The sequence below is a fragment of the Callionymus lyra genome, chromosome 3 (assembly GCF_982586985.1).
Source record: "Callionymus lyra chromosome 3, fCalLyr1.hap1.1, whole genome shotgun sequence".
Classification (NCBI taxonomy): domain Eukaryota; kingdom Metazoa; phylum Chordata; class Actinopteri; order Syngnathiformes; family Callionymidae; genus Callionymus; species Callionymus lyra.
In genome coordinates, this window is record NC_141820.1 from 8809083 (window position 1) to 8835884 (window position 26802).

The window sequence follows — 26802 nt, forward strand, 5'->3', positions numbered from 1 at the left end:
CTGGATGCTCACCGGTTGTTGTGGTGGAGACTTTTTCCTGAAGTCAATCACCATCTCCCTTGTCTTACCGGTGTTTAAGCAAAGGTAGTTGCTCTCACACCAGTCAACAAAGTCCTTGATGACTGACCTGTACTCCAGCTCGCCCCCCCCAGACACGTAGCTCACAATGGCCGAGTCGTCAGAAAACTTCTGGAGGTGACAGCTGCTGGAGTCATAGGTAAAGTCCGCCGTGTAGAGGGAAAAAAGGAAAGGTGACAGCACTGTCCCTTGAGGTACCCCGGTGCTGCAGATGGTCACCTCAAGACCTGCAGATCTGCAGCCTCACATACTGCGGCCTGTTGGTGAGGTAGTCCATCGTCCATGCTGCCAGCTGTGTCCCAACTCCTGCGTCCTCCATCTTCTTCCTTAGCAATAGGACATGAAAAACATCCCACCACCAACCTAAAGGAACAGAGAATATATATTTAATAAATAATTAGACAAAAAGACACTAAAAATGTAAATAACAAGAAACTAAATTGAAAAAAATTGCAATTAAATAGGAAAACAACATGTGGCAGTGCATTATTTGTATTGTTATTATAATGCGTTTTTTCAACACACTCAAAATATTTTTATTTATTATAAATAACTATTCCTTATGTGCACAGCCACAAGTGATAATCAAATATTTCACAATTAAACTATTTAAAAAAAAAAAGCGGAGACGAAGTGAAATCCACGTTGAAAACATTCCGTTGTCCTGCAGGGGGCGCTACCTCCTGAAGCGTTACCTAAATTGACAACAATTGCAAAAAAGAAAAAAAAGAAGAAGACCCAGAGCGCTACACGGCTAGCACACATTGTGACAACAATGTAAATATTTACAATTATAACCGACACCTGGATTGAAATATTGCCAAGGAATCCACGTAATCGATTAAACTAGTGGATGCGACTCTAACTCGCTGAAAAGAAAAGGGTTAAAAGTAAAGATTAGTGGCGCGTTTGTGATTTTTTTGAAAACAGTAGCTTGACGCTCCATTGCTCTGGTCTGTCTGCGCCAGAAGGAGACGAAGATGGACGCGTGAACCAACAAGAAGCTACTATGTCAGGAGATTTAAAAAATGAGTTTTCCGGGTCGAGCGTGGCCAGCAGTGCGACGGCGACCTACCGGAAAAAAGACGGCAGCCCCTCCGCCTTGTTCTGGGAGAGCCCGGAGACTGTGGCGCACCTGGAGGGAGTGAGGCTGTGGGTCGTCAAGCATTACAAGAAGGTTATCATCATTATTGTTATATTATCAACATTATCTTTCTTTTTCAACTCATGTATGATCGGCACTGGACTGTTTTATGAGCCGTTCTTGTTGTTTATTCATCATTTAATATACCTTTTCAACGTAACGGTTTCCTATTTGCGTCCAGTATCTCAGTGGAAGTCATAGTATTACTGATGTATTTTACACAATACATGTATTGAAAGATGTATATTCTCGTCCCATTTGCAATTCAAATCTGAAATTGTATTATTTCAAAACGTATATTCACATTGTAACCATTTTTGCACGGTACAATTTTCTCATAATACTTTATATTTTTCTTTCATGGTGTTATTATTTTCAAATTGAGTTGTTTTATGCTCTTTATTTCATTTTACGTTCGTTTCAATATGTCATTGTAAATAAGTAAGTAAGTAAGTCATTGTTATTTGTATAGCGCTTTTCCAGACCAGGATCACAAAGCGCTTAAACAATCAAAACAATATTCAATAAAGTATATACTTTAACGATCAAGATAAAACTGATAACACAACAGGAGTTCCAGAAAATCAAGGAAAAGCCTGAAGAAATAGAAACGTCTTAAGATGTTTCTTGAAGGAGTCAGTAGATCCATCAAGCGCAAAGAGAGAATAATGATATAATATAATAATAATGAATAATGAGAATAATGAGACTAATAATAAACAATGAATGACATCACAGTGTACAGTACTCATCATTCTTATTTATTTATTTTTTACATTCCTATAAGACATAAGCCCCAAAAAGAAAAAGATGAAAACAAATGAAGGGGGAGTACAAGAATAACATAAACAACACACCCATCCCCCGGCATCCTGGTTTGTCATAAACTATATAAAAAATATATTTAGACGTTGAAGGGAGAAATAATAATTATAGTACATCTTATATGGACATTCAAGGCCAGCGTACGTTTACCTTTTAATACATCAAAACAACATTTGTTGATGGAAAATGAGTAAAACATTTGGTCTGAAATTCTGAAATCCTATATTTTTTGTTGATTCTCTCACTGTTTATTACAATTTGTCAAGTTTCAGGAAAAGGTTCTCTAAGCCACATCAAAATCTTTGGTGCGTTTGTTTTTAAATATTTTTGTGAGTCACTATTTTCACCATTAGCCAACTTTTTCTTATTATTTTTCTATTTCTCGTTTTCGTCTTTTTATACACTATGTAAAGTCATTTCTTTCCTCGAAATGCTGCAAGATTTGGTCACGGTTTTCCACGTTTCTAATGGATTTTCTCTATTTGCAGTACGTGCTCGTGGACGCGCCGTCCTGTCAGGCCCTCGGTGCGGTGACCCTTCAGCTCATGCAGTTTCAAGAAGATGCTTTTGGCAAACATGCAGTCAGCACTTCTCTCACTAAACTGCCTGTGAGTCATTAACTGCTGACTTAAGTTTGCGATATATCACATAACCGTGGTAAGGTCTTGATCAACTTAATTATTTTCAGACCTGGTGCTTCCTCGACCTCCGACCCGGCGGTGGACTCTGCTACATCCTCGGAAGTGCTTACAAGTTCAAGGCCGAGCAAGGCTGGTCTGTATATCACATCCTTGTTCATTAAGAATGTAAAACGTGTCCATGTTGTTCCCTTCATCTTTGCCTCTTTGCTCTTTTCCCCCCCATTAAAGGCGGAGGTTCGACTTGCAGAACCCGTCGAGGACGGAAAAGAATGTAGAAATGTTTGGTGCGATCGAAAGAGCACTCACACAGGTGATCAACTCCACCAGTGCACGGCACTTGCTTCACATATTGAACCTTAATCCTTACTTTTTGTTTCCCCAGAACGATTGTCTGTCGCTGCCTTCGGTTTTTCTGGACCTGTCCCTGGACGAGGAGATGGCGAGTAGATTAAGTGGCATCATCATGAACCACCAGGTACATTTCCTGTCCATTGAAAGAAGATGCACCGATTTACATAGATTTAGATTAATGCACATTTTATTTTTTTGCTTGAATTTCATTGAGAATTTTTGATAAAATTTTTCCTTTTTACATTTTTCACTTTAAAACGGGAATACGCAGGACATGAAAAACATCCCACCACCCACCTAAAGCAACAAAGAATATATATTGAATAAATAATTAGACAACAAGACACTAAGAACCATTTAAATAACAAGAAACTAAATTTAAAAAAATTGTCAGTAAATAGGAAAAAAAACAACATGTGCCAGTTTTCTATATTAGAGTCAATGAATCCATGTGAGCCACGTCACAGAGGCAGCAACACAACGTTGAATAATCATTTAGTTTCCTCCTCGGTATCATTCAGAAATGAGTTGGAGAGTGTATCATATTTCTTAAGCGCTTTTTAAAAATACCCAGTGATACAGTATTTATTAATTTAATATTTTCATTTTTACTACTGTTGTTTTTTAACTCCGACATAACTTTATTTAAAATAATATTTTTACAGCATTTGTTTTTCTGAATGAAATCTACTGCAAATGCCAATCACATTAGATTTAATAAACACACATTTCTACATACAGTGCTAAACCTAAACGCTTTTTGAAAAGGTCTGTCAAAATGTTACTTTTAACATTAACCTCAATTTATTCTATATTCTTATTGCATTTTAATAAAGGATATCAAATGTGTGTCGTCTGTCTGCAGGGAACCCTCACGGAGGACCCGGAACTCGCGAGCCACCACGTTACTGTTCTACTTCCTTCCAAAGACGGTCAGAAAAACTGTTAAATGTTTCTTGGAAAAATCTTGTCTAACATTTGGAACGTCTGTTTGCAGATGACTGGATGCGTCCCGTCATGCGGAAACAAAACCATGTTTTGGTTCATTGGGGCAGACATCCTGACAGGTGTTGTTAGAAACATTGACACAAACCGCTCTGCGTCGTAACTGTTAAAGTATATCAGTGCCATCAGTATATTATGTTACATTTAACCTTTCAAAGGTTGAAACTTTGACAAAAATAGTTTGGGTTAAATCATTTTTATACTGAAATGTTTCTTTTTATTGAATAATTGAGTTCATTCATTTTTTATATTAAAGGTGGATCTTTTTTTTATTAATTTAATTTATTATGTGAATATTTATATATTGGGTTTGATATTCAAATATACAATAATTGAAAAATAAATATTTAAATGCAATTTTCTTGGCCTTTTCACTTCAGTATAAATTGTTGGTGTGATAGTGCCATGATTGGCTGAATTACATTGAATCTAAAAGGCTACAAGTAAAATAAAATAAAACAGAATTTAGAAAATGTATTTTTGAGTGATTGGAAATGTAATATTTAACTCATTCTAAAGAGTCACTAAAAGACAATTCTTAAAGAATGGAAAAAGATTGATGAAGCAAAATGATTTCAACTTGTTCATTCTGTGCCAAGAAGACTTAGTTCTGTCATTAAAAATCATGGAGGCCATACAAAGTACTAGCTTTAGTAGTTTTTGTTGTGGGGTGTACTCATTTTTGCATCACCCTACTTTGAGTAAAACTACAATTTTTGTTCTCTTAGTTATATTATTAACCTTACTTTCATGTTATAAGTTAAAAAGATGTTAAATATAATAATGCAATATAAATAAAAACTTTTTAGAAATTGTTTTTGTGTACATTGAGATATTGTTTAATATGATTCTCCTCGACGGGTGTGTACTTTATTTATTCTGAACACTGTACATATATTTCAACATCTCAATTTTTGAAACCTTTTACTTCAATTATTAACAAAAACAACAACATTACGATTTAAATATTCCAAGTTTCAACATTTGAAATGTTAAATATCCTTTTCAAATTCTGATTCAACAATTTACTTCCATTGAAAACTGACTCATTTGTGATTGTTTTTCGTAGTTATGACAGTTGGGTGCCTGCAAGTGAAGTAGAAAAAGAGGTGGAGGATCAGCCACCGTCGGTAAAACCGTGCCGGGTGAGTTTAAAGATCTCAGGAATATTTGGGTCCAGTGACACCCATTGTATTTATTTATTTATTGTATTTATTGTATTTGTGTAAGGTCCATGCCGGCTGGGTCCTGGACACAGATGTTTACAATGAATGGATGAACGAGGAGGATTATTATGTCAATGAAAGAAATGCTCCCATCATTTTTCGCCAGCGCATTTACCTGCAAGACCACCAGGTTTGTTGTTGCCAGACAAGTTATTGCACATCATAAAAAAAAGGTCTTTTAAACACCTATTTTTGTTTCAGGAAACCAAGTCAACCCCCTTCAAAAAGAGAAAACGTTCCCCCTCTCCTACTTCTGAAGGCAAGAAAAAGGGAAAGAAAGGGTAGGTGGAGCCTGAATTAAAGAGATTTCATGCCCACATTGTTTGGTTTGTGTCCGAGAAGTCGTAACTAGTTTCGTTTTTTTTTTTAACCAAAATATGTCCAAACATCAGCTTTAAAAGCTGCTGGAGTCCACTGTATCCTCTCGTCCTCAGTCATACCCAGAATTTACAGACCACATGACACTTGACGAAGTCGTAACTGCTTTCATTTGTTTTCAAACCAAAATATGTCCAAACATCAGCTTTAAAAGCTGCTTGAGTCACTGTATCCTCTCGTCCTCAGTCATAGCAGTGATTTTGCGGGAATTCATTGTTCCTTTAGCCGCAGTGGACATAATTACTGCTGCCATCTAGAGGCCGGAAGTTTAATTTACACAAAAATGAACAGATGGTGTTAATAAGTGAATCTTACTTGTAAATTTAAAAAAAATCACATAATTTATTTTACACTTTTTTATCTCGGTGACCCAAATACATATGCAGAGTTAGAGGTCGTTCACCTCGACCCAGAGACAACACAAGGGATACCACATTTTGTTTTCGGGTCTTTGGGTCACCTTGACCCTGAGATAACGCAAGGCCTATTCACACTTTTTTGAAATAAATAACTATAACAAAACTAAATATATAAGCCCCCAAGAATATATTCATTAATTGTTACTGTGCTATTGAATATCGATGGTAAAAAAAACAAAACATTTCAGTGTATTGATATTTTCTTACACCCATACGAATAACAGTAATTTCTTAGTGGAATTTGATTTTATTGTAAATCATCATAAACTTTGGCTATTAATGAGAACAGGCTTGTATATATATTAGGGTTTGTTCACCTAAAATTCACTAATTTTCTACTCACCCTCATGTCGACTAATGATGGATTTTTTTTAGAGTAATCTGTTCCTTTTTAGAGTTATAGACAAAAATGTTTGTTCATTTTAATGTAGCAACTGGAGCTCAGTTGTCTTCGTCTTCAGCTTTGTCCACAAAGACACTTAAAAACATCCAAATACCTCCAAACTGCTCGTCTGTAATGTCCATCTTGTATTGAAGACTTGACAAGAGGAATTGATCTGGAAAAACTAAAAAAAAGTCTCTTTTTTAATATTGTTTGGAGAAGAGGTTTAAAGAATAAAAAGCGATACAGTAAGTAATATAAGTAATAGAGTTTATATAAACAATCAATAATGAGCAACATGATTTATAAGTTCTTCAAATATGTAGTTTAGAACTAAATAGATAATTACAGCCGTGACCAGGGTCACAAAGCGCTTGAACAATCGAAACAATATTCAATAAAGTATATACTTTAAAGGTCAAGACAACACCGAGACAAACACAGGAGTCTCAGAAAATCAAGGAAAAGCACAAATAAAAGTGTGTGCCTGCAGGAGGAAACGTGGGCAGCAGGAGGAGGAGCCTGAGGAGGATCTGACCAAAGACATGGAGGACCCGGTTCCTGTTCCCAACATGGAGGAGGTGGTTTTACCCAAAAATGGTGAGAGAGTTGCAATCAATGAGATAAATGAGAGATATTAATAGGATTATATTTTCCTTTCTCCTGCTCTAGTGAACCTGAAGAAGGACAGTGAAAACACTCCTGTGAAGGGAGGGACGATGGCTGACCTCGGTAAAACTCAACTACGTCACCGTTTATGGATTGTTGCAACATTATTGATCGCTCAATGGAATGTGAATAAATAACACGTTGATAAAAAGAAAACTTTAAAGTCAATAACTGTAAAGAAATAAGCTGTTTATAACATTTTTCTTTAATTTAATTTAAAATAAACTATTGTGAATGATCCTTAAATAGTTTAAATAATAATTAGAAAGGTTTAGAAAGAAGCTTTAATACTTTACTTTACTTTAATACTGTAAATAAAGTTTTATTTTCACACTTAAAAGCAAAAAAAACGTTTTAGAAAAAAATGTGACACAACATATCAAAGTATTTTTTTTTATATGTTACAGAAACTATACATGCTACGATTATAGTTTTTTTTATTGATAAGAAGGAAAAAGTAAAATAAAAAGTTTTCTTACTCACTTTTCAACATTTATATCTTCATTTTCTCGACCCAGGAAGTGGATTGAAAGAGTCGCTGAGATTTAAAGATTCATCAAATATATACGATGCAGAACTTGAGCTCATTGATGTTGTTTTCTATCAAATGTATGTATTATTTCTTCTCATGCATTTAAATACTTGTTGTGTTACAGATGACCAGGATGAAGATTTCCCAGGAAGGGTATTTATTTTTCTTTTCTCAAGTCTTTACGAACCTCTTAAAACAGTTTGTTGAACCAGACATTTCCCAAATGAATTGACACATGGCTGATACAATGAAAGATGCTATGCTGTGTCTCAAATCACGCACTTCTCTAAGTGCACTGCTTTTACAGTACACTTTAAGACAGTGCACTAACTTGCACAGTGCTCAATTTTCAACAGTGTAGTACCGTCTCAAATCAAACTCTGCTGCTACACACTTACTGGAAATGACTCGACAGCTTCTTCTTCTACTACTTTTTAACACTGATTGTAACCAGTCGTTGAAACACTATCATCAACACTTGACAACACTTTTCAACAATTGAAACAAGTTACAAGTAGGGTGTGTCCATAATCTGGCACTTCTGCACTTACACTTAATATTTTGAGTGCACAAGTGTGTTCACTCTCAGTGTGTGAAAATGTAATGCGACACTATGAGGCTACGTCCAGAGCTACGACGCTAAACTGAAGCTATGTCACCGACGACGCGTCTTCAGAGCAGATACCGACTTAAATGTCTCGAGAAAACACACATTTTTAACACAAAACGACACAACAACAATAATAACACAACTTAATAACTTGTTTTAATTGTTGAAAAGCACTGTCAAGTGTCGATGATAGTGTTTCAACGACTGGTTGATCAGTGTTCAAAAGTAGTAGAAGAAGAAGCTGTCGAGTCATTTCCTGTTAGTGTGTAGCAGCAGAGTTTGATTTGAGACATACTATCTGTTAAAGCTTTTGTACTGTAAAGCAGTGCACTTAAAGAAGCGCAATTTGAAACACAGCCCAAGTTGTGTTTCATTCTGTTATTACTGTTGTTATTTTGTGGTAAAATTTGTGTTTTCTCGAGACATTTATGTCGGTATCTGCTCCGAAGACACGTCGTCAGTGACGTAGCTTCAGTTTAGCTTCATCTACGTCACTAAGATGGCGGCTGTTAAGGGTGGAAAGTGTACATTGAGCCACACTCAATTTTCTGGACATTGGAGTGCACCAATTGAGGGCTCTTTGCGCACTTCATTTTCGCACACTGCTCATTGTGAACGCACTTGTGCACTCAAAATACTAAGTGTAAATGTGGGACACAGCATTGGTTTTCTGTGAGTGACAATAAAGTTGTAAATGTACTTGAATCAACAGAATAAAATAGTCAAAGGTCTACAGACAAAAGTATCTGAAGGTGTGATCTCGTGCATAACTAGGACGACGAGGACGGAAGGGTAGAAATACCTCGTCTTCTGGAGGGAGAAGAACACATCGCGGGGCAGACGCATCACGTTATCATTCCCAGCTACACGGGGTGGTACAACAACAACAGGTACCTTCATTCTCTCGGTTTAAAGAAACATTAAACATCTTTGTAACTTGTATCCATGTCCTCCTGCAGCATCCACGCCATCGAGAAGCGATCTCTGCCGGAGTTCTTCTGCGGGAAGAACAAGTCCAAATCACCAGAAATGTGAGTTTTCGTCGCAGCGAGATGGTGAACGGAAACCGAACTGAACGTCGTTGTTCTGGGTGCAGATACCTGGCTTATAGGAACTTCATGCTGGACACGTACCGGCTCAACCCGCAGGAGTATCTCAGCTCCACCACCTGCAGACGCAACCTGACCGGAGACGTCTGCGCCGTGATCAGGTGACTTCAGATCCTTGTTGCTTAGATTCCAGGTCTGGTCTTCAAATGAAGTTACATTCATGTCTTTATTATAACCTGTCGAAAACTTCCATTAAAAAAATAGTTTCAATTTAAAATAAAGCAGATTCAATCAAAAAGCATTTTCAATAAAGAAGTCTTTTAAAGGTTAAACTATAATTGAGAAGTTTATTCAATCAAAAATATATTTTCAATAGTTCTTATTAGTTATTGGTTAACTTAGTTATTGTTTTTTTTATTGAAAGGAAAAACATTGTTTAAATAAAGTTTTGAAGTTGTTTAAATCCAGAACAATTATTGGCTCTAATTATTACAAGTGCAATGAATCTTCTCTGCTTTCATTATTCTTGGAATGTATAGAAAGTATTTGACCATCAACTCCATCACTGCTCGCCGTCGACCACGACTGACGTATCAGGAAGATGTCGTGTGTGTCGACACCCGTCACTCAAACATGTCTGACCATCAGGGTTAAGGTTAGGCATGGTTTGGTCAAAACAACTTCTAAGAATTAAAAAATTTAATAAGGAAAAAAAAGACATTTTTTGCACTTGGATAAAAAAGAAAATAGTAACACTTTTAACATTTTAATAAAAACATAAAAATGTCAAAACTTTTTCACTTCATTGAAATCAAACTCAAAACATTTTTAAATTTCATTCAAAAACAACGTGTTAATAATTAATAATAAACTATTTTCGACTATTATAACGACTTCAATACCATTTTCATTTCAATAAAAACAATTAGAATTAAGAAAAAAATAAACCCTCTTTCACGTTAATTAAAAAAGACGATTTAAAAATATGTTTTCAAAACAGTTTTTACTTTAAAGAACAGAAATAAAACGACTGTAAATACCTGCACATGTCGAACCCATAAAATTGCCTGAATAAAAAAAAAAGATTTCCTTCAATCAAAGAAACGGTTGAATATATTTTTATAGAGATTTTTTCTATCGTTCTTTTGAGCTTCTACTGTATATTTTTGCATATGAGCAAGTTCCTTTTAATTTTTTTATTTTTTATTAATGAAGCAACTTGTCTGTCAATTAAAAGTTGTTTTTTTATTTCATCACAGCAACTTTTATTGTATCGAACGATGGAGAAACTTGAACGTGTCTTGTGTCTGTCCAGAGTTCACTCCTTCCTGGAACAGTGGGGTTTGATCAACTACCAGGTGGACGCCGAGAGCCGACCCCTGCCCATGGGTCCACCTCCCACCCCCCACTTCAACGTCCTGGCCGACACCCCGTCCGGGTTGGCCCCGCTGCAGCACCGCCCCCTGCAGGTACGACGGCGACACTTCAACCTCACGCGCCTCTGACGTCGTTTCTTGGCCGCAGGTGTCGGCGTCGCAGCACATGCTCTTCTTCCCCGAGCGCAGCAGAGAGAAGCCGTCCGACTGCCTCAACTTCGGTCTTCGCTCCGACGTCTACGCCAGGAAACATCCGAAGGTGTGACGGCGTTAAAGGGTCGCGACCGAGAGACTCTCTGACCTGCTTGTGTTTCTCTGCTCAGACTAAAGCCAGCGGAGGCCGAGAGTGGACGGAGCAGGAAACTCTTTTACTCCTGGAGGTATTTTTGTTTCTTCCTCTCCAGTGTTTCAAAATCATCATCATCATCGTTTCATATCATGACCTGTCAATATGTAAAATACAACGTATACTGTCAATTATTAATCATCATTAATCCAAATTTTTTGTGTTTCATCACAATATTTATCACTTTTAATTCCTTCATTGAAATGTTTAGTAACCACTGAATAATGTTCTTCAATTAATTACATTAAATCAATATTCTATGTTGAAAGGTTTATTTATTTATTTTTTAATTGAATTATAAAATTCAAATCTTTTCTTAAAGAATAGATTTTTTTAAATATTCTAATTCCAATAACCTAAATTCAATGTTTTACTTCTTAGCCTTTATAAATTCACTATAAAAAGGTTGCACTATTAAATCAAGATTTCTATATTGAGTTTTAAAAGCCATTAAAAATGTTGGATTCAGATCATTTATTTTTGAATTATTGATTTATAATATTAAAAAAAGAAAGTTTCATTTTTAAAATAATAAAATTGTTAAAGACAAATTTAACCTGCGCTATTTTTTTTTAAATGTTATCAATTTTGAAAATATTCTAATTGTTAAATTAAATTATTCGTCAAAGCAAATTCAAACTTCAATATAGAAATGATTGAAATACATGTTTTTAAATCATTGATTTTGAAAAACTTGGAATCGTTAAATAAAATTATTCATTAGAGGAAATTCATCCTTCAATTGAAATTATTGAATTAAATTATTCACAACAGTAAATGTTTAAAAAACTGTTTTAACGAACAGTTTGAGAATGATGTTTCATTAGAAAGCGCTTAAACAATCAGAAAAAAAAATTCTCAAAAAATATATACTAAAACGATCAATATAACACTGAGAAAAACACGGGTGTCCCAGAAAATGAAGGAAAAGCACGAATAAGAAGGTCTTGAGATGTTTCTTGAAGGAGTCAGTAGATCATCAAACACAGATGTTTCTTGAAGGAGTCAGTAGATCATCAAACACAGATGTTTCTTGAAGGAGTCAGTAGATCATCAAACACAGATGTTTCTTGAAGGAGTCAGTAGATCATCAAACACAGATGTTTCTTGAAGGAGTCAGTAGATCATCAAACACACATGTTTCTTGAAGTAGTCAGTAGATCATCAAACACACATGTTTCTTGAAGGAGTCAGTAGATCATCAAACACAGATGTTTCTTGAAGGAGTCAGTAGATCATCAAACACAGATGTTTCTTGAAGGAGTCAGTAGATCATCAAACACAGAGATGGTTCCAAAGCTTAGGAGCAACAGTCTGGAAGGATTTCTCTCCTCTGGTCCTGAATCCAGTGCGAGGAACCATAAGTAGCTTCTGATCCACGGACCTTGTCCCCTTGTGTGACTGACCTCTGACCTCCTGGTTAAGAAACTTAAAAACACGGTCGATCTCCGTCAGGGTCTCGAGGTCTACAGAGACGACTGGAACAAGGTGTCGGAGCACGTGGGCTCCAGGACGCAGGACGACTGCATCCTCCACTTCCTGCGCCTGCCCATAGAAGATCCGTACCTGGAGGACTCCTCCGCCTCGCTGGGCCCGCTCGCCTTCCAGCCGGTGCCCTTCAGTCAGTCGGAGAACCCCGTGATGAGCACCGTGGCCTTCCTGGCCTCCGTGGTGGATCCACGAGTGGCTTCGGCCGCCGCCAAGGCTGCACTGGGTGAGAGTCGCTCTTGGAAACACCCTCTGAGAAGAGATATATATGTGGAAGTATCTCAGTGTCTTTAGACGAATGAAGGTTTCATTATATTTTCACATCATTTAACGTTTTTTTTAGGCATTTCTTTCTTTCAAAATAATTTAATTCAATCAATTATTAATTAAAAAGGTTGAATTATGTTTGTATTTTTTAAGAAATCAATTTAAATGTTTTAATTTTTCCCCTTCGTAGCCTTTTAAATTCAGTATAAAAACGTTGGTATAATGTCGTCAGACATTAGCAATAGAGCACCGAGCTACTTGATCGACCCTTCAGCCGATCGTGCTGGAACTATTATACGAATTTATATTTAATTTAAAAATATACTAATTCAAACATTGAATTTAGAACATTTATTTTTGAATGGTTGAAATTAAAATGTCAAACTCTACTTGTAAAAATAAAGAAATAATTAATTTTGAAAAAGAAAAAAAAACGTTTTTTATTACTTAAAAACTTTAACTATAAAACAACCGCAACTTTTAGAAAATGTATTTTTGGATAACAGGAATAAGAATATAAAACTGTAAAAAAAATGATTTTGAAAATCATAAATTTGTTTAATTAAATGATTAAAAAAAACCTTTAATTTAAAAATTATTTCAGCATTTTAAATATTAAATTCAATATTCTGATGCACTGAGATGCTTCCATAGTTAATTTGTCATGACATCAAATTATTTGTCTTTTTTTTCACATGAATGAGGCTCAGATACCGAATAACTATTGGAAAATATTACATTTATCAATTGATTTATTGATGTTTTGAAGAGAAACCAACAGCAACTTTGATCATTTGTGTCTTCAGAGGAGTTTTCACACGCACAGGAGGAGTCGATGGATAAACTCTACAACCAACTGGAAAGAACTGGTATGAAGAGAAACCATTAAATGTACTTTTAGATTTTTTAAAAAACTGAATGTTTTAACTTTCCGACCGTTTCTCAGAATCGATGGACGTGACTAAAACGGAGCCCAGTGCCCTCCAGGTGACGGAGCGACGCTGTCGTCATCATTTATTCACCACCACCGCTGCTCACTGTCTCGTCCTCCACAGCTGCCTCTGGACGGGCTGAAGGTGGAGCTGGGAGACACCAAGCCGGCGGCGGAACACGTCAAACGGGAGAAGGTGGAGAATCTGGCGGACGAGGAGCGAGACGGTGCGTTTCAGACGCCATGAAATATTCAGGTTGGATGGAAACCGAGGCGCGCGTTGACACGGGTGCGTCTGGTGCAGGGCCGGGGAACGAGGACGAGTGCCTGCCGCCACCGGAGGGCGACGACGGGCCCGCCACGCTGGAGCTGGATCTGGTGGAGAGCACGGTTGCCACGGCAGCAGCCTCCGCTCTGGGCTCCGCTGCTACCAAGGCGAAGGTAAAATAATCTTCAATGACAAGGAACATGTGCGGCTGCTGAGGGAACATAACGGTTAATGGTGACGATATATTGACAGTATGATTGGTTACCAAATTAAAAAATGTAATTTAAAGGGAGGCACTTGTTACCACACACACCTTACTTATGATGCCAACAAAATGGTGAAATCCCATGATGCCTTTCTACACACTGCTCAAACTAGTGACTGTTGATTGGCTTAATTATTGTGTTAAAGTTCTTTGTCTTTGATGTTAAAAGTGATCGACAGCTGTGATCGGTTGGCTGGGCGGCAAAGCATTGGGAGCTGATCAGGTCGATGTTACTTAGGGTTGTTGAGAGGGAGGGATGGATGGATGGTTAGATGATGGATGGATGGATAGATGATGGATGGATGGATGATGGATGGATGGATGGATGATGGATGGTTAGATGATGGATGGATGGATGATGGATGGTTAGATGATGGATGGATGTTTAGATGATGGATGGATGGATGGTTAGATGATGGATGGATGATGGATGGATGGATGGTTAGATGATGGATGGATGATGGATGGTTAGATGGATGGATGATGGATGGATGGTTAGATGATGGATGATGGATGGATGGTTAGATGATGGATGGTTAGATGATGGATGGATGGATGGTTAGATGATGGATGGTTAGATGATGGATGGATGATGGATGGTTAGATGATGGATGATGGATGGATGGATGTTTAGATGATGGATGGATGGTTAGATGATTGATGGATGGATGGATGGATGGATGGTTAGATGATGGATGGATGGATGGATGATGGATAGGTAGGCAATTTTTAAAAAAAATGACCACGAATGACAGTATTGCAATATGTCGCAATATACTGTTTCGTTGACCCTGTATCGTGATGCGTATCAACAGATTCTTGACAATACACTAGTAACTGGTAGTCGATTCGTTAGAAGCTCAACAACAGAATCTGGAAACGAGACGCTGACGAACATGAACTTTAAGTTTACATTAAAGTCGACTGCGAATGAAACGAGACTCGTCTTCCTCCGACAGCACCTGGCAGCGGTCGAGGAGAGAAAGATCAAGTCCTTGGTGGCTCTGCTGGTGGAGACACAAATGAAGAAGCTGGAGATCAAACTGAGACACTTTGAAGAACTGGAAACCATCATGGACCGAGAGAAGGAGGCGGTGAGTGTCGTGGTCTTCGTGGTCTTCGTGGTCTTCGTGGTCGTCGTGGTCGTCGTGCATTGATTGACGGGTGCGATTCTTTCTTGCGCCGCAGCTGGAGCAACAACGGCAGCAGCTTCTCTCGGAGAGGCAGACGTTTCACGCCGAGCAGCTCAAACAGGCAGAGATCAAGGTTCGCCAGCAGAGGGAGCAGCAGGGACTCGCCGCGCAGCCGACAGGTATCTCACCTGGACAAGGAAGTTGTGATGGATATGTACAGAATGAACATGAAGCCTCATAATCAGGCATTACCAGTCGATCTAAGAGTCTTTGTTGTCATCATGGAGCGTGTGATGTCTTTTTAAATAGTTTTTTCATCCGTTAAATTGAGAAGTTGGAAGAAATTAGTCGGTTAAAACTAAACCCTACTTTTCTACTTTCCATTTTTGACTGAAAAACTTTTTCATTATTGTTATTATTGGACTATCTTGAGTATTTTTCTTATACTTAATTCTTTTTTTAAATTAATGTCTGAAAAGCCACAGTTACAGATGACCACACCTACCTTTACTTATGGTGTCTGTCGGTACACGATCTGGGAAATCTTAGTGACTAATTTGGATCCTCCATGTTGTTACGGCAACTGGATCGGGACAAAAATAAAGCGAGGACCACGATCTGTTAAATCTGCGATCCGTGTGCGTATGTGCGTCGCATTAAAAACACACAACTTTATTCAAACAGCCGGTGACGTAGCGTGTCTTCGAGTCTCGTAGCATCAATTTTATGAAAGATAAGAGGAAAATAATTAATCGTGTTTATACCATCTACTCGTTAAACACTTTAACTAGTAGATGGTATAGTTAAGTTAAGTTTAACTTAAAAATCAAGATAACTATTAAGACTAAATAAATGTACAGAGACTCCATTATTTGTTTTCCTATTTATCTTTCATGATGTTTTGAGATTTGATGACACGATACATTCTTCGCTATATAAATAAAATCTTTTTTTTTTAATTTAAATCATCAGGACGTTTTGTACGACGTGTAACATCAGTTGAAAGTTGACACGATTATTCAGCCTGTGATAAACTGGGAGATTCCAAAATAAACCATTGTTTTGCAGGACAAACGTTATTTTACTACGACCATCGACGCAAACAAACAACAGCTGAGCTCACGTCATGTTTTCCTCTGAACTTAAACGGACATGTTGGCCAACAAAAACTATCCCTGGGACATCTGAATCGTGATCTTGATTGTAACCAGTAGAATGTTTAAACACCATTCATTATTTTCCTCTTATCTTTCATAAAATTGATGCCTTGAGACTCTTGAAGACTTTTCTTAAAAAATACAAACAAATTCAACTTTAAATAAAGTTGTGTATTTTGAATGGATTCCCAGATCGTGTTCCTCGCTATATTTTTGTCCAGATCCAGTTTCCGTAAAAACATGGCAAACTCCCATGATGCCTTTCTACACACCGCCCTATAAAGTGACAGCTAATTGGTCGCTAAAATACCGTATTTAAAATCTACCTCCATGTTGTCGAAAGTCATCCGCGGCTGTGATAGGTTGGCTGGGCGGCCAAGCGTCATCGAAGCCCGTTCATGTCACCATCACTGAGAGGAGGATGACGCCATCTTTTTGTATCGTCTTTTTTCATTATCAGGTCAACCCTTGAGCAACCGAGCGGTGCCCGGAGTAGGGAATCCGGCGGCCCCCGCCCGACTCCTGGGAGCCCCCAACGGCATGTGTGAGTAGAAACTGTGTTGGCGACGATCGTTCGGTCTCTTAAACCCACGACTCGCCTTCAGATCCGCAGCCCGACGGTTCGACGCCGGCACAGCCGGGACCGACGGGACCGACGGCTTCCACCTGAAGGTGGCGCCGAGGAGACGATCACCGGTCCCTTCGCCGTCGTCCAACGATCCTTAGCTCATCCGCGATCATGAAATTTCTCCAACGATGCTTTTTGGTTTTAAAGTAAATGTTTTGACTGCAGGAGGAGGAACTCATCCGAGCGCGACTCATTAAAATAGTTGTTTTTTTTCATACTCGTTTTTTGTCTCTTACTGTGAAAATCTTTGGATTCGTGAGAAGATTTACTCGAATCGTTTTAGACACGACAAGGATGAGCACCTGGACGACACAAACACACACTTGTATCACAAGGACGACAAACAAGGAGGGTTGAGAAATAAATCAAAATGATTTGTGCTGTGTCTCAAATCACATACTTCTCTTAGTATACTAGAAGTTAGTATGCATCAGGATAGTGTACGTACTAACTAGTAACTAATCCTCCACAGATAGTATGTCTCAAATCAAACTCTGCTGCTACACACTAACAGGAAATGACGCGACAGCTTCTTCTTCTACTACTATTTAACGATGATTTCAACCAGCTGTAGGAACACTATCGCCACCTGCTGGCAGCACGTTTTGCAAGTTTGGAAGAAGAAATGAAGAAAAAATATGAGAATCAAAATATTTGCGAGATATTTAAGCTGGTATCAGCTCTGTCTACTGCTGCTGAAAATACACCTGTAAGTATATGCATAATTATATACATATATATATGTATGCATATAGATGCATTTATATATGACGTTACTTCTGTTTACAACGTCACTAAGATGGAGCCGTTTAGTGTAGAAAGTGTCCATCGATCCATACTCAGTTTTGTGGGTGTTTTGGTGTCAATTTAGTGTGTATGGAGCACTACATTTCACATACTAAGAATTGAGACGCACTTACGCACTAAAAATACTAACTTTGAGTACGCAAGTATGTGATCTGAGACACAACATAAGTCTTCTTAGGGTCCCAGTAGCCACCGCTTCAGGATCAATGGTGAGGAGGAGACGTAGATCGACTGGTATATCGAGAGCTTTGCCTCTTAGCTTAGCTCTCTTTTCGCCACAACAGATCGGTGCGTCGTCAACATAACTGCAGAAAGTTGAAGAGGTGACATTTTACAGTTAGTTACACATTTAAAAATTATGTAATAGTTCTTTCTTTAAAAACCTGATGTTAAAGCAATTTATTTTTTATTTTTCTTGGGCGATAAATACTCGATGAATAAATACAAAAATTACAAACGTGCTTAAACAAAACCTTATAGTCTGATTTACAGACTATTAATGAATAAAAGAAATAAATATACAATAAAACTCTTTCTACTTGATCTTTTACCTCATGAGGGCCACAGAAATACAGTCAAAGGTCTGCATGTCTACCTTTGGGGCCCATTTAATATATATATATATATATTTTAATTTTAAACAGGTATATAATCTTAGTTAATGATGATCAACAAATGAACTATATCTAAATAGTTTGTGGTATCCCTTGTGTTGTCTCCGGGTCTAGATGAACGACCTCACCACCTTCACCACTACATATGTATCTTTGGAAGCCAGGGAGGTTGTTGATCTTTGACCCAGAGACAACACAAGGGATACCACAAACACATTTGTTTTCAGGCCTTCGGGTCACCTTGACCCAGAGGCAACAAAAGCAGATAGATGTGCCTTGTGTGTAAAGAGTAGAATTTTTGTAACTTATTTTTTAGTTTTGAGCCACTGACAGTAAATTATTTGCATTTATTAGAAGCTAAACTAACCTTAAAATAAAAAGATCATGTGATCAACTTATATTGATCGAGCCAAAAATGATGAAACTACTTCAATTTAAAGTGATAATAAAAAAAATGTTATTTAAAATGTTGACTCGTGTATTTCGTGTACAAATAGTTTGTAGATTCTTTGAAGTTGATTTGACTAAATGAATAAAAGACAGGAATGGATAGAAGTAGGACGAGGGTCTGTTTTCAAAGCAACTCTCTAAAGTCAAACACTGGATTATAAATGAAAAGAAGAGAGGAATAAATAAATGATGAGGTTGTGTCTCAATAAAACTGTGGCTTCAACACCAGCGTCACAAACGAGTCAACATTTGTATTAACAGAGATGTGTTGATGAAGCTTCATGATACAGTTTAGATCTATTTATGATGTATTGTATGAATCTAAAAAAATAATTCATATACAATAAACTAGTCGTGTGTTGATGAGGTATAATGATAGAGTTGATGAAGTATCATGAAACAGTTGATGAGGTATCATGACACAGTTCTTCATTTTTAAACGCCACTAGATGTCACTCTGCTTTAAAATCTTTGATTCACTATGTGTAGCCTGGCATCATTATCAAACAGAGAGTGACATCTAGTGGTCATTCAAAATTAAGACATTGTATCATGATACATCATCACCTGTTTCACGATACCTCATCAACTGTATCATGATACATCATCAACTATTTCATGATGTCTCATTGACTGTTTAATTATGTCTAATCAACTGCATTATGATACCTCATCAACTGCATCATGATAACTCATCAACTGCATCATGATACCTCATCTACTGTTTCATGATACCTCATCAACTGTATCATGATACCTCATCAACTGCATCATGATACCTCATCAACTGTTTCATGATACCTCATCAACTGTATCATGATACCTCATCAACTGCATCATGATACCTCATCAACTGTATCAGGATACCTCATCAACTGCATCATGATACCTCATCAACTGCATCATGATACCTCATCAACTGTACCATGATACCTCATCAACTGTATCAGGATACCTCATCAACTGCATCATGATACATCATCAATTGTTTCATGATACCTCATCAACTGCATCATGATACCTCATCAACTGTATCATGATACCTCATCAACTGTTTCATGATACCTCATCAACTGTACCATGATACCTCATCAACTGTATCATGATACCTCATCAGCTGTATCACAATACCTCATCAACTCTATCATGATACCTCATCGACTGTATCTTGATTCCTCATCAGCTGTATCATAATACCTCATCAACTGTATCATGATACCTCATCAACTGTATCATGATACTTCATCAACTGTATCATGATACCTCATCAGCTGTATCATAATACCTCATCAACTCTATCATAATACCTCATCAACTCTATCATGATACCTCATCAACTGTATCATAATACCTCATCAACTCTATCATGATACCTCATCAACTGTTTAATGAAGCCTCATTAACACATCACTTACAGTATATTTAGTATCTACATTTATATTTAATGTGTTTTTAGAGAGTCATCAAAAAAAAACACACACATTATGAGGTTCGGTCTGTCAGTGCGACGCCAGGACGAGGAGACGGTCTGTGGACAGCATGTCTTCATCTGAGGTGTTTTAGTCTCAGATCCTGGATCTCAGTCCATCCATCTGTTCGCTCTTCACCAGGAAACTCTTGTCGACTTCAACTGCCTGTTGAAGTCGTTTAATAAAGATGAGGCTCCGGGTGTTTGTGTGCATTGATGAGGTAGACGTTTGTGTGTGTGTGTGCGTGTGTGTGCGTGTGTGTGTAAGTGTGTGTGTGTGTGTGTGTGTGTGTGAGTGTGTGTGTGTGTGTGTGTGTGAGTGTGTGTGTGTGTGTGTGTGTGTGAGTGTGTGTGTGTGTGTGTGTGTGAGTGTGTGTGTATGTGTGTGTGTAAGTGTGTGTGTGCGTGTGTGCGTGTGTGTGTGTGTGTGTGTGTGTGTGTGTGTGTGTGTGTGTGTGAGGTAAAGGGAGGAGCAGAGAGTCAAGGATTGAGAAACAGAAAAATATTCACTGACACACTGCCAAACAGAGCAGAACAAAATTGCTTCCACACCCGCCCACACACACACACACACACACACACACACACACACACACACACGCACACACACACTCCTCTAACTAGCAACACACTCTTCCCGAGCAACCACTTTTTTTTTTTACGTTTCTCATTGAAGAGAACTTTCCTCCATCTGCACCTGGACCTGCGATACAGAAAAACGAGATGTTCCGAGAGCTCAGCCTCGGGTGTCTTCGTGAGGATGATGTGAAGCTGATGCTCGTAACACGAGGGAAGAAGAAGAGACGCGATGATGACAAAACACGTTTCATTTTTTGACACGTCTCGAGTGTGAGCGTCAAACAGAGACACCTAGCGGTCAGAGCGAGGATCGCAACAGGAGTTCAGCCTCACGGTTTCAGTCCAAATCGATATTTAAACGACATTTTTTCTCTGTTTATCTATTATAAGATATTAAATATTAAACATTAAATATTAGCTGACATCCTACCTCTTCCTCAGTTTGTTGAAACGCTGCCTTTACCTCAACAGAGAAACTATTCACAACATTTTAGGAAAAAAATCTACTTAACAAGGATATTATAAATGGAAGTTTATTATTATAAATATTTTTATTAGTGAATTTAAATGTTGAGACTTTTTTCTTTATTTTTTATTGTTTTAAGCATTTTAGTGAACAGTTTAATTCAATTATTTGTACATCGAAATATCTTTAAACTATCGAAAATTGTTTTTATTGTTATTATTATTATTTCATGTATTCATTTATTTTACCACTAGGGTTTGATATTCTTATTCAAACAATTCAAATAAATGTCTATATTCATTTTGGGAATTTTATTTGTAGCCTTTAAAATTCAGTATATAAATGTTGGGAGTATTATAAAGTTCGATATTTTGTTTTTTGTCTATTTTATCTTGAATAAAATAAAAATTACATCAAATATCTATTCAAAATTCAATATATTTTTGTATTTAATTATCAGAATGATGCCCTTGATACTATACTATGTATCATGAAACAGCTGATGAGGTTTAGTGATACAGTGTCTACGTTTTGAAAGTATAAACACAAGATCTTATTTCATTGAAAGATTAGATCAGAAGATGCTAAAGCAGAGAGTGACATCTAGTGGTCTTTCATAATGACACTGTATCATGATACCTCACCAGCTGTTTCATGAAGCCTCATCGACACATCGCTGGTTTATTTTATATTCATATTAATTTTTAATTCATGATTGATCCTCCTGCCAATGTTCTGGCTTTTACAAAGACACTGTTTTGCGTGGGTTTACTCCGGGCACTCTGGTTTCCTCCCACAGTCCAAAAACATACATTGATTGATAACTTTGGGAAATTGTCAATAGGTATGAGTGAGTGTGTGAATGGTTTTGTGTCTTTGTGTCTCCTGAGACAGACTGGCATCCTGTCCAGGGTGTCCCCTGCCTCCCGCCCTATGATACTGGGATAGACTCCAGTCTCCCTGAGACCCCGGTAAGGGATAAAGTGGTAGACAATGAATGAATGAATGAACTGATTTGTGTTTTTTAAGTGGCGTCACTTAAAATTGTGTCGGAGCCAAGTTCTCGAGCAGGATAATTTCCACAATAATATGATTTATTTTCTGTTTTTGGTAGAAAGCGAAAGTCTTATCAACTCAACCCCACACACACTAGTTAAACAATTATATTTTATTATAATAATAATGTTTTATGAAGCTCCTCAATGTGGACGTTTTTCTCTGTAAAAACAAACAACATAATACGTGTATTAATGTTGTTAAATATTGTTTTTATTCCCTTAATCTCAACACAAACCAGACATTAATGAGCTACAACAATATACTTACTTTTAAAATGAATAATAAATAATGAAAATGTTTTAGAATAGAATCCACACAAAACCTAAAATATATATTTTTAATTAAATAATGTTCATTTTTTTGTCTATAAACGTATAGTTATCACTTTATTTTTCCTGTGTTTCAAACAATGTGTCTTGAAAACATGTGTGTGTGTGTGTGTGAGTCAGAAATAATAGAAAAAATGCTCTAAACAAGAACAGATGTCGTTGTCTGGAGCTCATATCACAAGATAACAGTAAGAGTAAGAGGATTATTGACCCGGCATGGACGCGCACACGCACGCACACACACACACACAGCGTGTAGTCTGACACACATATTGTTTATTTAACACCCAGAATTAATCGCACAATTGTGCTGTAAAATGAACCAAATGAACTTTCTCTACGCCGAAGGAATCATTCTCTCACACGCGCACGCATGCGCAGTAGCGTCCTTGACGACACACACACACACACACACACACAGAGAAAAAAAAAAAAACCGCTCCAACCCCAGAACCGGCTCATCACACGCACCCGGCGGCGGCGCGCATTACTACTCCAGCTGACGGGCTCATGTGCGCGCGGAAGGTGTGGAAGGGACTCGAACAATGGAGCTGTGAGCGCATCTCGACGCGTGTGCACGGAGGGAAGGATCTGAACTTTGGTCCTGAGAGGAGGATTTACGGTTGACGCGCAGCATCAAGAAGAAGAAGAAGAAGAAGAAAGAGGAGAAGAAAGAAGAAGGAGAAGAAGAAGAAGGAGTGACCAGAGCGCACGAGCCCAGCATGGCGCCGGGTGACAGTCTGTGGACATGGCAGGTGCTTCTGACCATCTCGATGCTCATGACTCCCCTCGCTGCTCACGGTGAGACACGCACGCACACACACACACACACACACGCATAAAGACAACATGATGCGATCAATGTCTTGCTTTTTTTCTCATGCGATGTGATGGGCAGGATGTTAAACCTCGACCCTATGAATGAACATGTTCCAGACAAAGGGATGTGACCCATGATGTCATAGAAACACCCGCCATTAGAAGACTTTTTTTTTCTAGTGTAGACAATAGCGCGGGGGACCAGTGAAGCGGAAAAGAACGGGCGGCGGCGCGAGCTCGACCCGGATTATGTGTAGCCTTGACCGGCGTAAGAAAGCCCGTCGACGACCCCCCCCCCCTCCACAGACCCCCCATCAGACCCCCCATCAGACCCTGAGACCCCCCTGGATTCCTCCAGACATGGCGATGACAGGCGACGTTTGTCTGAGACACGTCGGTGTGAAAAACTGCGCGCTTCCGTCGCTGCCCAGCAACAGGGTGGCTCGTGCACGCGGTGGGTCGCCGGGGTTCACTTGGGCACGCGCCGCCGGTGTAGCATCAGCGACCCCTCCCTCCCTCCTCTAGACCCCCCTCTTCAAGCCGCATCCCTCGATGTGTAACCGTTTTTCATAAATTTTGAATTAACGAACCACGTGGTTTCCTCGTTTAAAATGTTCAATATTGGATGATTTTTTTTTACCGCCAAAAGAAAAAAAGATTTTTTTTTTAATTAATCAGTCGAAAATGAATCGACTGAGACGATTTGTAACACATACTGATACCAGGTTTTTATATTAAATAAATAATATATATTTTTACCACCAAAAGATAAAAGAAAAATTCAGAATTTTTCTTTGAAAAAAGGCAAAAAATGGTCTAAAATAAATTCACTGAGATGATTCATATAGAACTTTGCAAAACACACATAAACCAGATTTTTACATTAAATTAGTGAAAGTTGAATCGACTGAAAAATACACTTTTAAACCAGATTTATTAAATTAATGATCAGGTTTTTACCGCCAAAGATTAGATAAAAAAATTCTGTCTCAACCGAACCGATTGACTCGATTCAATTTTTTTAAACAAAGGACTTTTATTTACCACCAAAAAAAGATATGAAGAAAATTTGGTCCCAACTGAACTGACTGAGAGGTTTATAGAGACTTTTCTTTTGCATATATATTTAATTAATTTTTTTTTTTAAATTACCGCGAAAAAAAGAAACAAAAAAATTTGGTCCCAATTGAAACCGTTTTCACTCAAAGATTTGTGGTTCAAAGCTCAATAGAAAAAAATAAAAATAATTTGTAAAATAAATTTTAAAAATCTGTCTTTGAAACATACATATAAACAAGATTTTATATTAAATTCATGATATTTTTCTTTTAACAACCAAAAAAAAGGATGAAAATTCTGTGAGAAATGAATCGACCAGACAAATAATAGTGAAACTTTGTAATACAAACTTGATTTTTAAATGTTTGGTCATTTTCCAGCCAAAAAAAAGGAAATTCAAAATAAATTTGGTTAAAAAATTACTCGACTGACACATTTATTTGAGACACTTTGCAACACGTACAGTATTTATTAATCAAGGATCAGTTTTTATCTTTAAAAAATAGTGTCCGAACTGAACCGATTGAGTCGTTTCAATATTTAATATTATATAACTATATTAAATAATTATTTACCACAGAAGAAAAGGTACAAAAACTGTAGGTCCGAACTGAACCCACTGTTATAGAGAAACTTTGCAACACACATCATCTAAATTAAGAATAATCTTTGTACTTTTTACTTTAAACACAAACACACAAAGATTCCGGATTTAAAGATGAAATTAAGGGTATTTTTTTTAGCACCAAAAATTAAAATAATATACATTTTTTAACTGACTGAGATGTTTTATAGAAAACTTTGCATCACTTTGATGATTTACCGGATTCATATGTTTAATAAAGAATATTTGTCAGCGCCAATTAAAAAAAAAAGAAATGAACTGAAAAATGAATGAAAAGAAAGCAGGCCTTGAGGCCCCTATTAAATAGGAACTGGAGGAACCGTCTGTAAAGAGTATTTCTACTATCAGTCGAGTCAGCTGAAACAAAGGAAACGTCAAAATCTCAATAAAACAACATCTATTAAAAAAAATTGTAGAGTTAAATAATATTTATTATTAAGTCTAAAATGAAAATCACTTTTATTTCTCTTTCCTGAACCAGATCGTATGACGTCATCTTTTACGCTGCATGACGAGCTACACAATCGTGGATTTTTTCATTGATTTATCAGATTAAAGTTGAGCCATAAAGAGTCCAAAAGACGAGCAAACGGTGGTTTTCACACCAACAGCCTCCAGTGTTGAAGAGCTGAAAAGGTCACGAGAGTCTGCATAAGAGTGGAGAGCACCTGGCAGCTGGTGTCCGCGGTCACACCAGTTATAACATCGTTAGAATTCTACACGCGTGTCACACAGGATCAGGAAACTCAAACCTGCCATTTATGAAGCTTTAAAGCAAACATTTTGATCGACTGGTTATTGTTCGTTTTCTCTGGAAGATTTTTCATAAAATAGCTGACATAAGAATAGATTTAAAAAAGAAGACCAGAAGAGATTATAAGGAATCATGTTATCAAAATTTGGGGATATTTCACCTTATTTTTGGACCCATTTACAATTAAAAAAGAAGCTGAAATTCTGTGAATCTTTCTCATGTGTTATGATATGTTTTCATGGGGGTCTTCTGCCCCCCTTGATCCCATGGAGTAGACTTTCACCTAAAACCTTGTCCAATTATAATTTTTTTTTGAAGACATCATGTCTTCATCAAAATTGGAAATGAAAAAAAAAAGAAAAGAAATTTCATTTGTGGTCATCTGCCCCCCTTTGCGCCCCCTTCCATGATGGAGTTGACCTTTAACCCTCCCCGTAAACCTACACTGAGAGGCCAGTCGTCCACACGATCATTTAAGCAAATTTGTCTTCGTAAAAATGTGACATATTTGGAATGTCATGGGGGTCTTCTGCCCCCCTTTAAATTAACAAAATGGGCTGAAATTCGCTAAATGTTTTTAACCTGGACTGTAATGGGGGTCTTCT

At 37.5% G+C, this 26802-nt stretch overlaps 2 protein-coding genes across 4 annotated transcripts in view; both read left to right on the plus strand.

Annotated features, from left to right (window-relative positions):
* The first annotated feature begins 798 nt into the window (after window positions 1-798).
* On the plus strand, window positions 799-17383 carry smarcc1b (SWI/SNF related BAF chromatin remodeling complex subunit C1b). The gene is made up of 28 exons (XM_087786341.1): window positions 799-1255; window positions 2536-2655; window positions 2736-2821; window positions 2917-2998; window positions 3071-3163; window positions 3905-3971; window positions 4037-4106; window positions 5114-5189; window positions 5275-5400; window positions 5472-5551; window positions 6943-7049; window positions 7122-7181; window positions 7775-7803; window positions 9035-9150; window positions 9220-9291; window positions 9357-9470; window positions 10625-10778; window positions 10834-10944; window positions 11009-11065; window positions 12487-12745; window positions 13593-13655; window positions 13733-13773; window positions 13842-13944; window positions 14022-14158; window positions 15210-15344; window positions 15439-15562; window positions 17001-17084; window positions 17146-17383. The coding sequence occupies exons 1-28, from the start codon at window positions 1088-1090 to the stop codon at window positions 17208-17210; spliced, it is 2799 nt and encodes a 932-aa protein (XP_087642467.1). The 5' UTR covers window positions 799-1087; the 3' UTR covers window positions 17211-17383.
* A 5734-nt stretch (window positions 17384-23117) lies between these two features.
* Window positions 23118-26802, plus strand: part of LOC148083220 (chondroitin sulfate proteoglycan 5-like) — a 30923-nt gene continuing 27238 nt past the window's right edge. For 2 of the 3 annotated variants that reach the window (XM_087786347.1, XM_087786348.1), the window contains exon 1: window positions 23118-23741. In XM_087786347.1, coding sequence (XP_087642473.1) covers window positions 23663-23741 — 79 coding nt within the window. In that variant the 5' untranslated portion in view covers window positions 23118-23662. The remainder of the gene's footprint in view (window positions 23742-26802) is intronic. The other variant, XM_087786346.1, reaches the window with a different exon arrangement.

Coding starts and splice junctions, on each gene's coding strand:
- smarcc1b (XM_087786341.1), top strand. CDS start 1,088: ATGTCAGGAGATTTAAAAAATGAGTTTTCCGGGTCGAGCGTGGCCAGC. Junction 4,107..5,113: donor TGGGGCAGACATCCTGACAG/GTGTTGTTAGAA, acceptor TGTTTTTCGTAG/TTATGACAGTTGGGTGCCTG. Junction 15,345..15,438: donor TGGACCGAGAGAAGGAGGCG/GTGAGTGTCGTG, acceptor CTTGCGCCGCAG/CTGGAGCAACAACGGCAGCA.